The sequence below is a fragment of the Megascapheus bottae genome, chromosome 26, assembly GCF_031878675.1.
Source record: "Megascapheus bottae isolate mThoBot1 chromosome 26, mThoBot2.hap1, whole genome shotgun sequence".
Classification (NCBI taxonomy): domain Eukaryota; kingdom Metazoa; phylum Chordata; class Mammalia; order Rodentia; family Geomyidae; genus Megascapheus; species Megascapheus bottae.
The window spans coordinates 3,296,927-3,310,578 of NC_143534.1; the positions used below are offsets into that span (position 1 = coordinate 3,296,927).

Genomic DNA, 13,652 nt, shown 5'->3' on the forward strand with positions numbered 1-13,652 from the left:
AGAGGGCGGGGATGAGGACAGTTGAGGCCAGGATTGAGCATGTTATCTGGTGTGTGGAAGAGAGTTGCCCACCTTCTTTAAGTACACTAATGGTTAAGGAAAGCCCCCGCTTTCCCTCCTCGGCTATGCTGAATGGCCGTCTCTGCCCTCCCCACACCCAGTCGCTGTGTCTGTGAGTGTTGTCAGGCATCGTCTGATCCAGCTATTTCATTCTTGCAGTTCGTTTTCTCTTGTTCATTATTACCTTGCGTGGCTCATACTGTAACCCTGTAATCTGATAGATGGGCATTATCTCCCCTGTTTTTAAACATCACCCAATGCTGTTCTATATTAGGATAACTTGGTTGGTTGTTCCCCGTTTCATATCTCCTTGCATCATAGTAAATACCCACAACAGACAACTCTTTACAAATAATAGTGTCTCCTTGTTGACTGTGAGGACGTCCTTGATATGTATGTCCAGAGGCAAGTTCCTCTTGGGTCTGTGCACCTACACACCTGCCCTGAATAACTGAAGAGAGGCCGCCCTGGTCTGCATGTCGTGTGCCTTTTTGCATGTGGGTGTCTGTCCTTCCCATCAGCTGCCTGTCCTCAGATTTGCTCACTTCCCAGATCCTGCTGCTTGGGTCAGTAGTGTAGTTTCAAGTCTGTACTTGTTGGTGAGTTTGAGCAGACCGTATGGTCCAGGTCTCTCTCAGGCTTCTTTTTCTGTGGGTAGCTGTCATTGTCTACTATTCACTTCTCTGCTGGGATTGGCAGAAGCCAATCTTGTTCCAGACAGCAACACCTTCCTGGATTGTAGAATCTGTAAATGTGCTTGTTTACTCAGTCATCCTTCAGTCACCTGTTTAACTTTTTCTGTAGTATTGCTTTGGGACAGACAATTTTTCTTTTCTTTCTTTTTATTTTTTGCCAGTCACGGGGCTTGAACTCAGGGCATGGGCACTATCATTGGACTTTTTCTCAAGACTAGAGCTCTACCACTTGAGCCACAGCACCACTTCCAAGTTTTTTCTATGTACGTGGTACCGAGGAATTGAACCCAGGTCTTTGTACATGCTAGGCAAGCGCTCTACCACTAGGCCAAACTCCCGGCCAACAATTTTAATTTTGATGTGATCAAACACTCTCCTTTTCCTATTGTCTTCAGCTTTCTTTTCTTTTCTTTTCTCTTTTCTTTTCTTTCTTTCTTTCATCATGGTACTTGAACTCTGGGCCTGGGCGCTGACCCTGAGCTCTTCAGCTCAAGGCTAGCAGTCTACCACTTGAGCCTCAGCGCCTCTTCTGGTTTTCTGGTGATTAATTGAAGAGTCTCATAGACTTTAGTGCCTGGGCTACCTTTGAACTGTGATCCTCAGATCTCAGCCTCCTGAATAGCTAGAATTATAGGCATGAGCCACCAATGCCCAGTGAGAATACTTTTTTCTTAAGACGGCTTCAAGAATATGTCCTATATTTTCTTTACTGTATTTACAATTTTATCTTTCACTGTTAAGTAATTCATCCATGTATTTTATGATCTAGTTTTATTTTTCTCACTATTCTTTATTTTCTTTGGAATGTAAACCCTTAAGTGAAATTCTCTTGTGGGAGGTATCTTGAGAGCCTTAAAGCATCCCATGTCAATGGATTATCAGCAGTTCAGCTGTTGTATGCTCTCTGCCATCTTCTGCCCAGCATGTCACCTTGATGAGATAAGGTCTCTTTTGTGTCAAGGTGTATTTCAGGCCCTAAAGCTAGTGACTGACTTTTCACATTCACCATGTCTTCAATGTTTGCCACTTACCGAATACGGAATGGAGTTTCTTCACTTGCAGCTAGTTTGCCCTTCCAACAGCAAACCTCAGTTCTTTGCTGAATGAGATTCCAGTATCGGTTCTCCTGCTAACTAGCTTCCTCTTGTGGAAGAACTCATTCCCGTTCCCCGCCCCCCTAAATAACTGCCCCCCCCCCGTCACCATTTTAGTAAAGGTGGAGGAAGGATTCAGTACTCTGAAACTTTCTTGGTCTGCCTCTGGTCAGTCTACTCTGTCTCTGCCCCAGGCAAACACTCATGTGCTTCCTAGCATGGTGACCAGCCTTGCATGTCCTAGAACTTTGTGTAGATGGCATCATGCAAAACAAGCTGGGCCTCCCTCCTCCAAACGTGAAGTGCTCTGAGATTGGAACAGTTTAGATTTCAGATACTATCATGACTGCTGCTTAACTGGCAAACAGTGAAATGTTCCAACATCATTTCTTGTCTTTTGCATTCTGGATAAAGAGTATTTAGTTTATATTCTTTTTCTTTCTTTTTTTATATATATTTTTATTGTAATTAATAAAAGGGTTACATGATATTTGCCAGATAGAAGGTGTATTAATTCACATACATTGATACCCTTTCACATGTCTTGGTACCCATTACCCTCCCCCCACCCACCACCCACTCCCCATATTGGTTTTCCCCCCTTCCCTATCAAGTTTCAGATAACCAAATACAAATAAATTCAATATATCAGGTAACAGGTGAGATACTGTAACAATATGAGATACCCAAGGGATAGCAAAGGAGATGAGGGATAACATAGTATATTCTTTTTCATAATTAGTTTTTCCTGGTCAGCACATTTTGAATTTCTGGAAGTTCATTCCTTTTTCATTGGTAAGTAACAGTTTCATTTATGTGAATATACCAAACTTAAAAAAAATATGAAAAAAAAATATGAGCCAGGTGCAGTGGCTCACACCTGTAATCCTAGCTACTCTGGAGGCTGAGATCTGAGGATCATAGTTCGAAGCCAGCCCAGGCACTAAAAATGTCCAATTAACCACAAGAAAACTGAAAGTAGTGCTGTGGCTCAAGGATAGGGTAGTAGCCTTGAGCTGCAGAGCTCAGGGACACCACCCAGGCCCAGAGTTCAAGTCCCACAACCACCACCACCAACAACAAAAAACAACAAAATCTTTTCACCTGCTGAGGTATGTTTAGAGTATTTCCATGTAGGTATATGTTTGGATAAACACCAGGAGTGGAGTTTCTGAGCTGTACAATATACTTGATGTGTAACTTCATTGGAAGGGCCACGTTTTTGTCCTATTTTATATTTATTCAGGAATGTATGAGAATTTCAGATTTCCTAGTAGCTTTTTTTTCTTTTCTAATTTTAGTTATTCCAGTAGATTTTTTAGAAGCATGTCATTGCGGCATAAATTTTTATTTCCTTCATCACTGAAGATATGAAGTACCTTTTAATTTTTATTGACTGTTTATATCTTTTTTTCTAAAGTGTTGGGTCAGATCCTTTGCCCTTTTTTTAAATTGAGGTGATTCAGTACTATCACTAAAGTATCGTAGAGCTCTTAGTGTATTCTATATGTAAGGTGACTGACGTGTATATATATGTATATGTTCACATAGATAACATGTATATACATTTTCTACCAAGATAAAACAGTGGTAATAAGGAAAAGTCAATATTTATAGAAATGTTATTGAAAAGTTTTACTGAGCAATTCTAATCTTCAGCCAGATCCAAGGAGCTCAAAGCAGAACAAATTAGAGCAATACCCACAGGTAGCCATTCAGTAGTGAAAACTACAGAACTACTAGAAGAAAGGCAAGGTTTTGAGAAGACCTTGCTCATGCTGGAATTGTCTTTTGACTCATAGCTCACTTCTCAGCTGCAGCCCAGGAGTCTAAATGATGGAAACCTAGCTTCATGGAGCACTAAGAGAATATAACTCTCAGCCTGCATTATTTTTATAGAGTTTTGAAGTAAGATTTTTCTTAACACAAATAAAATCTGATAGAAAAGAACTTCAGTGGTTTGTATCAGGCAAAAAGTTTGGACAGTTCTCATTATGTAAACATGAAAAAGATAGAGAGGTGGGTTCACAGTCGCTCATAGCTGCAATCCTATTTACTCAGCAGACTGACCTCTGAGTGTGGTTCAAAGCCAGCCTGGGCAGAAAAGTCCATGAGACTCTTATTTCTAGTTAACCACCAAAAAGCCATGGCTCAAGTGGTAGAGTACTAGCCTTGAATGAAAAAGCTAAGTGAAGCCTTCAAGCCCAGAGCTCAAGCTCCAGTACCAGGATTAAAAAAAAATAAACAATGAAAAGGCTGATAAACTATGGGTAATATAAAGAGCACTAGCTATACAAAATAAAACTGATTTTACGTTTATGACAAGATTAGTTTAGAGTCACTGAAACACCGCCAACGGATTCTAGAAACAATCCAGACAGTCGGTAGCTGTGGAAGGGAGGCTCTTACGTTCTCATAATAGGTCCTATGCCACCCCCAAAAGAAAGGATCCAAATGGTAAAGAACGTATGCCATATGGTTCCATTTCTGTGACGCTCAAAGCCAAGAAACGTGGAACGATGCTTCTTGTTATTTTTCTTATCTTCAGAGTGTTGTACAAGGAGGTTTTGCTTGAACACATTCGTCAGTAAGCGCTCTGCACATCTACCCCTCCCTCCACCCGCAGAGTGCCTCCCAGTTCCCTTTTCAGGAATGTGCCTTGTGCGCTGGTCGTCTTCACCACCATCCCCCTGTCCTTTGTCTGCCCTTCTCGTTTTAGTGCCTTTCCCAGTGAAGATGCATTCCAGCTTCTTGACACTCATTTTGAGCATGTTTTAAAGGACGTGCTTAAAATGATATGCATAAATACATGCATACTGATAGACATAAAAGCCTAAAGAGAAAGGAGGGAAACTAAAGGGCTGCCAGTGTAAGTTGGCGGTGTGTCATTCCCTCCTCTGCACATCTGCCTCTGCCTCTGCCTCCCAGTTCTGTTTTTACAAAGGTACCTCGAGTGTTGGTAGATGCCTCAGCGAAGAGCATGTCTTAGAATTAACATCTTAAATGGGGGTTATAGAAGACATAGGGAAATAAGTGATAATGAAGCCATTTCAGGGGTGATGAGTATATAGAAAAGGATTGATTAACCTGCCTTGTTTATTTATTTCTGTTGGTCGTGGGGCTTGAACTAAAGGCCTGGGTACTGTCCCTGTCCCTGGCTTCTTTCAGTCAGAACTAGTTCTTACCACTTTGAGCTACAGCTCCTCCTCCCATCTTTTGGTGGTTAATTGGAGATAAGGGCCTCATGATACTTCCTTCCTGGGCTGGCTTTGAACCTCTGATCCTCCCCCATCTCAGCCTCCTGAGTAGCTAGGATTACAGCTGTGAGCCACCATTGTCTGGCTAACCTGCCTTTTGTATTTACTGTTGTATAAGCAAAGTCGTCTTTCTGTTCTCAGATAAAGGCTCACTGAGGCATATTGACAGCCCATGTCACACTGCTTTATGTGTGTTTGTCATTCAGGGATAATTATCACCACTAAAGTAAACGGATTTTTTATCTGCTTCTCTTTTCCACTGTATACCTCACTATGCCAGATTATTAAACAGAAAACAATACCCTAATTACACACAAATTATTTTATTGAATGCTGTTTCTAAACATTCCTGCTGCTACCATAAAAAATAAAATATGCCAAGTATTATTTGTGAATAGAATTTAGTAAGTGTGATTAAGAGGAATTTTATGTAGAATAGAAATAGGCCTAGTTTTAGCTAATAAGCTGGGTAAAGTATGATTTTGTTATGACCATTTTATAGTTGAGATTAAAAAATTAAAACTAAGTTTTTACAGTGTAGTTGAAATGTTTTGTTTGTTTTTGTTTTTTGTTTTGATTAGTTGTGGGCTTGAATTCAGGGCCTGGGTACTGTCTTTGAATCTCTTTGTGCTCAAGACTAGGTCTGTGCTACTTAAGCCACAGAGCCACTTCTGTCTTTTGAGTGTTTAATTGGAGATAAAAATCTCTCGTTGACTTTTCTGCCCAGCCTGGCTTTGAACCACAATCCTCAAATCTTAGTCTCCTGAGTAGCTAGGATTATAGGCGTGACTCACCAGCACCCAGCTGTATTCTTATTTTTAAGTACCTATTTTTGAAGAAAATCCAACAAAGTTTGTAGGTTATAAATCATTACATTTACTTATCATTGAAATCTTGTCTGAGAGTTCCATTAATATAGATTGTGCTCTAATAAGATGATAGACACTAAACAAAATTAAGTTACATATATGAAAAGAAAGTATATAACAACTATTAAATTAATAGTCACTCTCTGAATGAAAACTTGCAACATTCTATTTAATTATATGGCATCTACTGATTCCCATTTTCAGTGTCCATGGAATAAGAAAAGGAAGGATAACTTTGTTATCTTTTGCTGTAACCTAGGTGAGTGTGAGAGATATTATGTAGTTCTGCTGTGTAACATGTAGACCAAGGAGGCCTTTAAGTACAGTTTTCCTTAGCATGAGGAAAGATGGCAAGCCATGGTGTTTAATTTGCATGCACAGTATGCATTCTACTCATCTTCGGGTCAAGGAAAATATATGCAGAGATGTTATTAGAACTCCTCTTGCCCCCCAAATATATAAAACAGAGTAAAGTAAGAAGAGGAGAATAAGGAAATGAAGTTGGGCCAGAAGGGAAGCTAATTAATATACCCAGGTTTTCTGTGAAGTCTCTGAGGGAGTGTGGCTGGCAGGATATAGTGAAGGGGAAGCCACCACAGCTGTTGAGTCCTGTCCACAGAGCAATCAGTTACTGTGCTAGAGTGAACCAGAGCTATTTGTGAACGAGGTACTAAAAGCCGAAACAGAATGTATCTGTGTCTTGAGTAGTCAAGTTCCCAGATCGCTTTAATTAAATTAATATTGTTAAGAGTTCACAGTCTCTAAAATAGCACTTTGCCCTCACATGTGGGCAGGAAATTGACCTTAAAACTTACATTTTGATTTCAGATGTGAAACAACTCCCTTTTTCTTGAGCCTGTGGTGATTTTGCATCCTTATACAAATATCTCATTTTCATTAGCTGTGTTATTTTAAAATGGTAAGTTTTTTTTTTTTAAGTTGGAAACATTTTGGGATAGGCCTACTTAATAATGTGAGAAGATTTGAGCAAGCTGTAAAGTGTAGAATTTATCACTATTGAAAGGGGGACTTTGAATTAAAAATTCTTTTTATTATATGGACTCAATGTTAGTAAAAAAAAGTGTATGTGTTACAGGAAAGATAGGGTTGTTGTTTTTTTTCCTTCACTGAAAGATAGGAAAGTAATATCTTAATCTCTACTTATTTACTGCATAAAGTAGTAGAAATCATACTTTAAGGTAATTGTGTACAGTGAATAGTTTGGGGGTAATCAGAGAAACTTTTTTGAGGAAAAGCTATTTTCAGTGAATTTATTAATGAAAATGATAATGGGAAAGAAGGGTTCTTTGTTAATGCCATTAGCTCTTTGCAGTGTCTCTCTATTCCCAGTACACTATAAGCTGTTTGCATTAGCTCCGAAGTATGTCAGATTAAGACTCCTCATTCTGACACAGTCGCTAAGCAGTAAGTGATGAGTAAGAACTGGCATATGTGTGGTACTTGGAGAGTGGACCAGCGCTGACCTCAGGTTGTGGTACTCTAGGGCCCCTAACACATAAGTAGGTAGTATGTTGTGCCTCCTGTGTGTTATCCCCCTGTATGCCTGTTGCGTTCTGTCTCTCTGTCTATGAAAGGTAGACTGGACAGGGGTGTGTGCAGCCGTAGATACACGGCCTCGGACGAAACCTGATGGCAGATCGCCTTGTCTTGGTCAGTGATTAACCTGAAGATGGTTTTCAGTTCCTGTATGGACCAGTCTGTTTTAGGTTAGCCCTAATCAGGTTCTGCAGGTTAGTAATGCAAAGCCTGTGGGCTTTGTTTTTGTTTCATTTTTGCTCAGATTTCCTTTCCTTTCTGTGCCTGAATTCATTTTTGCCTTTGGTCCTATGAGGCTGTCAGACACTGTTTAGCGCTTGAGTCACCCAGTTGGTGCTGCTGGAATCAGCAGGTGCTCCAAAGAAAGTGAATTGGCCTTTATTTTTTTGGGGGGGAGGGCAGGGTTGGCATCGTTCATGACCTCTTCACCTCAAGGCTAGTGCCCCACCACTTGAATCACAGCACCACTTCTGGTTTTCTGGTGGCTAATTGGAGATCAGAGTTTCATGGTCTTTTGTGGCTGGGCTGGCTTTGAACCTGGATCCTCAGACTCAGCCTCCTGAGTAGCTAGAATTACAGGTGTGGGCCACTGGCGCCTGGCAGTTTTTCATGGGAGAATTGATCTCAATAAACCTAATCAACTAATGCTGACAGCAGTAATACTCGTCTCCACCTGTATATGTATATATATTCAATTTCAAATTTCAGTATACTATGGGTATTTTCTCATACCGTTATGTTGTTTTGAAACATTAATTACTTCTAAAGTACTATACTGAGTGAATATACTAACTTATTTTACAGTTATGGACATTGAGTTCCTTTTGATTCCTTTTGATTCCATCAGACTTCCTTTAAGGAACATTTTTTTTTTTTTGGCATGGGTTGTATGCCCCATCTGCAGTCATTTCCTGGAACAGGAATTGCTGCTTTAGGGTCATCTGAGAGCTGTAGGTACATCTTCCTGGAATCCTTTCTGGGAAGTATGGTCTAGCAGTGGTGTGTTTGCTGCCTTTACCACTTCTGAGAATACTGATCCCAACTTGTACTACAAACATGGGAAGTCATCTCTTAGTGTTACGTTTTAGGTTATAAGCTTGCTAGACTTATCATTGACTTTATCAACTTTATTGCTTTTAATTTATAGAAAGGATTTACTAGTACTTGCTATATAAAAATGGTTTCCCATGAGCTTGTTGTGAAGAAATTCCACGTTTTTCACTAGTCAGCTATCTTTTCCTGTCATTTCCACAGATTGTATCCACAGAGCACCTCTTGACATAGGAGATTTCCCCAGTACTCACTTATACTTCCAGCTTCGATTCCATGATTATGATGTCGTAAATCTTTTCTTCAGTCTGAGCTAGTTCACTGAGGCTCAGGGAGAAAATACTCTGCCAAAGGTGTTTTTCTAGATTATTCAGAGTACTCTTGGCATAGAGTATTCTTGTCACATTACTTTCCAAATGGCAAAATTCTCATCCCTTTTGGCTCCATGAGCACGGTGAACTCAGCTGTAAGGGATGTTGGGGCATATTAGGGATTTGACCTGTTTCAGTCACCAGAAGGCACAGTATCTGGTGGCAGACCATGCTTCTTTTCCCATCTGTATGCTCATTCCCAGTACCTGTGTTCAAAGCAAGACCCCAGGGTTTCTCAGAATCATTACTAAAAGATACCAAGTTAGGAGAGATAATTACTGTCAGGGAACCATGACTATTGAGAGTCCTTACTTTTGTCAAAATGTTAACTAAGCAGAGGCTTTTAGCATGATGTGTGGTGTGTGTGTGTGTGTGTGTGTGTGTGTGTGTGTGTGTGTGTGTGTCTGTCTGTCTGTGTGTCTGTCTGTGTGTCTGTCTGTGTCTTGGAGCAGGTAGGATTGTTTTAGGAGACAAGTATCTACAGTATGTCAGCTTTTCACTTTGGCACTGAAAAGCAGTCAGATGAGTGAGCTAGGGCTCCAGGCATGGCAGGCAGGAGAACTGCAGGAATGAAAATGAATACTAGGAGAAATGAAATACTTACTGAAAGTGTTCTTAAAAATAGAGTATAGCATTTAAGCATTAGACATTTGCATGCCATTTGATGACTGTGACCAAGTAAAATTGAGATGGAGATTAGTAGAATATCTGGACGAGATTGCTACTTTCATGCATCCCCAGTGATGGATTAAGCAGTTTTTTGGGTTGATTTTGGGCTGGTCCTGGGGCTTGAACTCCGGGCCTGGATATTGGCCCTAATCTTTTTTGCTCCAGGCTAACATTTTACCACTTGAACCTCAGCTCCACTTCTGGCTTTTTGGTGCTTAATTGGAGGTAAGAGTCTCACAGACTCTGGCCCAGGCTGGCTTCAAACCATGATTCTTGGATCTCTGCCTATTGAGTATTTAGACATGAGCCATCAGTGCTGGCTGGATCGGAGCAGCTTTTAAGAAAATGAGAGCTGTGGGTATGGAGAACAGCTCAAGATGAAATATATCTATAGTATTTTACTTCTTTAAGACATAAAAGTAGATGCAGGTTTACAGCTAGGTAGAGATAGATTCAGATACGATGTAGAACCTGGAAGCCACAGACTGCCATGAATGTGGAGAGAATGATGCCGTCTCTCTCTACTGTCCAGGGTATGTTTGAGATAGTTTACTTCCTTTGAAAAAATGTCACGCGTCTGTAAGTCAGGCGCATTGTACACGGATGCTTCTTTCACAGATACACTTGTGTAATTCCATATTCTCTGGCATTGTTTTTTGCTTGATTGTTTTTTGGTTTGGTTTGGGGTTTGTTTGTTTTTATGCCAGGCCAGGGGATTGAATTCAGAGCCTGGACATTGTCCTTGAGCTAATTTTGCTCAAGGCTAGCACTCTACCACTTGAGCTACTGCTCTATTTCTGGCTTTTTTTGGTGGAGATAAGAGTCTCACAGACTTTTCCTGCCCAGCCTGGCTTCAAATCTAGGATTACAGGCATGAGCCACTGGCTTCCAGCTGAGGAAATGCATTTTACATTTAGAATTACATCATAATTCTAAAAAGCTTGTGATTGAGAACTGTAAATCTACCAAGACTACAGATAGCAACTAGTAGTTGCTCCAAAGGCTAAAAGTAAATGAGATGCTTGACTAAAACGTACTAAGTGACTTATATTTGCTGGTTTGAGACTGTTATGAACAAATATTTCTATAAACATAAAGAACAGAATTTAATAATCTGACTGAGAACTTGGATCCTCCCTCCATCCCTCCCTCTTTCCCTTCTCCTTCCCCTTTCCTTACCTCTTTCCCTCCCTCCCTCCCCCCTGCTTTACCTTCCTCTCTTTTCTCTTTTGGATCTCACAAATAAATATGAGTCATGAATAAAAGACAGGCAAATCACCTTTGTTTTCTCATTCCTCACGTTGTGTCCCAGTACTGAACTGTAAATTGCGTCTCCTCTGTGTTCAGGTATATGTCTCGAGTCCACGGTATGCATCCAAAAGAGACAACCCGTCAGCTGAGCTTGGCTGTGAAAGACGGCCTTATTGTGGAGACACTGACAGTGGGCTGCAAAGGGTCAAAGGCTGGCATTGAGCAAGAAGGGTACTGGTTGCCAGGAGATGAAATCGTAAGTATATTCGACAAATGTAAAAGCATCAGAACTCGAGTTTCTTAAACATTATTTAGCTAGAAGCTGTAGAAATTCATCTTCAAAAGTTTAGCAATTAAGACAGTCATTAACATCGAGGCTTCACATCCGCAGAAAGGAGACTTTCCCTCTGATATTTTTTAAGAGCTTACTTTTATAGAGAGCTATGTTTCTTTGAATCAAAAAAGTAAGAAGAACAAAATCCCTTTGATGAGCGCACAAATCCTGGCATTTCTCTGTGAATGTGAGGGGGAGCGGAGCGTTTGAGTGCAGGATAGTGTAGGCACCTCTGGCCGGCTGTGAGGACCTATAGTTCCCTGGAGGCTGCCATCTCATTGGGCCTGGACCAAGTTGGTTCCTGGACCTCACTTCAGCTGGAGGTGGGGGTGGGGGGTGGTAACGGAGCTTGAGGCTTCAGGTGGTTCTCCCTTGGCTGTGTCTTCACCAGACACAGTTGCAGGTTTTGTGCACTGGAGCAGATGTCAAATGAGAAAAGCAGCAAGTTAATTCTCTTACCTTTATTTCCCTAGATTTCCTAAATTTAACCTCCTTTCTAAGCAACACTATTTTACTTTCCCGATTCCTTTCAGTGTATCATTTCACATTTAGAGTCACAAATAGTCGTAGTACGCTTTTGTAAAGGTGGTTCTCACGCCAGGTGCAGTGGCTCATGCCTATAATCCTAGTTACTCAAGAGGCTGAGGTCCTCAGATCTCAGCCAGTCTGTGCACATGAAAGTCTGTGAGACTCTTATCTCCAATTAACAACCAGAAGTGGCTGTGGCTTAAGGGGTTGGGGATGGGGGGGGGGGAGAGGGAGTAGCCATTGAAGAACTTAGGAACCGTGCCCAGGCCCAGAGTTCAAGTCCCATGACCAACCCCCCCCCCCACAAAAAGAAAGGATTACTTTCACATGTAATATTTTTATTCTGACATATTTTTTGACATTCCTAGTATGTTTGTTAGAAATATCCTAATTTTTATGAAGATCACTTCAACTGGTAGCTTCTAAATATAGTAGATGTTAATCTTTTTAGGCTTTAAAATTGGATTTAAGGACAGAAGTTATACATAAGTAAGAAATGGAGTTAGTAATTGAGTACTTTGAGTGCTTTATCATAAATTCCCTGAAATCTAACGTTATTAAAGTAACACCAAAGTCTTAAGATCAGTTCCTCTTGGGAAAGTTTCCATTCCCATTGAATTCCCCCCTCCCTCTGGCTCCGCTCAGTGGAGCCAGCAGTATGCCATCTGGGAGGCCTGGGGTGGCAAGGTCCACTCATAGCTGCTTCCCACACAGTTGTGCAAATCTCTTTAGATTTACACCAGTTTGGGCCGATTCAGTCTGTGCTTCAAAGCCTCAGGAAGGAAACATCCTGTTTTTGATTAATGGAAAACATCTTTTCTTGCATTGCAAGTGAAGTGAAACTGTTCATTTTCACCACAGTTTTATTATTTTTTTAAATGAAAGTGTCATGCAGGAATCTAAAGCAACAAATCTAGGCAAGAAACTTTGGGTACCAACAATAATAATAATATAAACTGACAACTAGTTTATAATGTAATCAGAGCAATCCCGATAATATAGATGCCTCACCTCAAACTCTTAGCCATCTGCAGGTGTCGTTGCAGAAGACTAAGATAGTATCCCAGTTCTATGGCAATTACCGAGGCTGGAGACCTCATCCACGCAAGTTGGGTGTGCATCATACGTCCAGGCTTCCCTAGAAGTGTGGGTCTCCCCGCCTTCTAGGTTTGTGCTCCTCAAACTGACATTTTCCATGTTTAGTTTAACTTGACCAACAGTTAATCATCTTATTATTACATGTTTATAATGACATGTCTTATGTACTCTTTTTTAATATTCTTATTGCAAGTATTTATAGTATCATCTTTTATTTCCCCCTTTTCTAGATGAAATCTTACATTAAACAATTAGCACACAGGTATAATTCTGATTGGTTCTTATTCATAATACCTTTTACATTATACATGTATAACATAACTGGATATATCAGACTGACGCCTAGATTAAAAAGTATGTAAATGTTTAAAATTCAGTTAATGTACACAGTCACATATAGAGATGTAAGATGTTGCATGCTGCAGTCAGTTGGGTTCAGTTCCATCTCAGGTATTCATTTAGGTATTTAAATAATAGTGAGGAAAATTGGAAGCCTTATTACTTTTGTCTTTAGCTATAATATGAGCATATTAATGTCAGCCATATTTAAGGACTAAATGAAACTATCTATGCACAGATACAGTCAAAACATTTCTGACTAATCAGTAAGTATGCTTATAGCTATTTATTAAAGCCATTTAAGTTATTTATTTATGCCTGTAATTTTAATTTAGGAAACTGAGATCCCAGAACAATGGTTTTAAGCCAGCCCAGGCAGAAAAGTTTGAGACTCTTTTTTTTTTTTTCTAGTTAACCAGCAAAAAGCCAGAAAGGACAGAGCCCCAGCCTTGAGCAAAACAATCAAGCAAGAGTTCAAGG

General features: G+C 40.3%; 1 protein-coding gene across 7 annotated transcripts in view; it reads left to right on the forward strand.

Moving 5' to 3' along the window:
• The window catches only part of Zmynd11 (zinc finger MYND-type containing 11), a 75,979-nt gene that overhangs the window by 31,466 nt on the left and 30,861 nt on the right, over positions 1 to 13,652 (forward strand). For 6 of the 7 annotated variants that reach the window (XM_090318786.1, XM_090318785.1, XM_090318787.1 and 3 more), the window contains one exon: positions 10,970 to 11,129. In XM_090318786.1, coding sequence (XP_090174912.1) covers positions 10,970 to 11,129 — 160 coding nt within the window. Of the gene's footprint in view, positions 1 to 6,803; positions 6,895 to 10,969; positions 11,130 to 13,652 lie in introns of all 7 variants that reach the window. The other variant, XM_090318789.1, reaches the window with a different exon arrangement.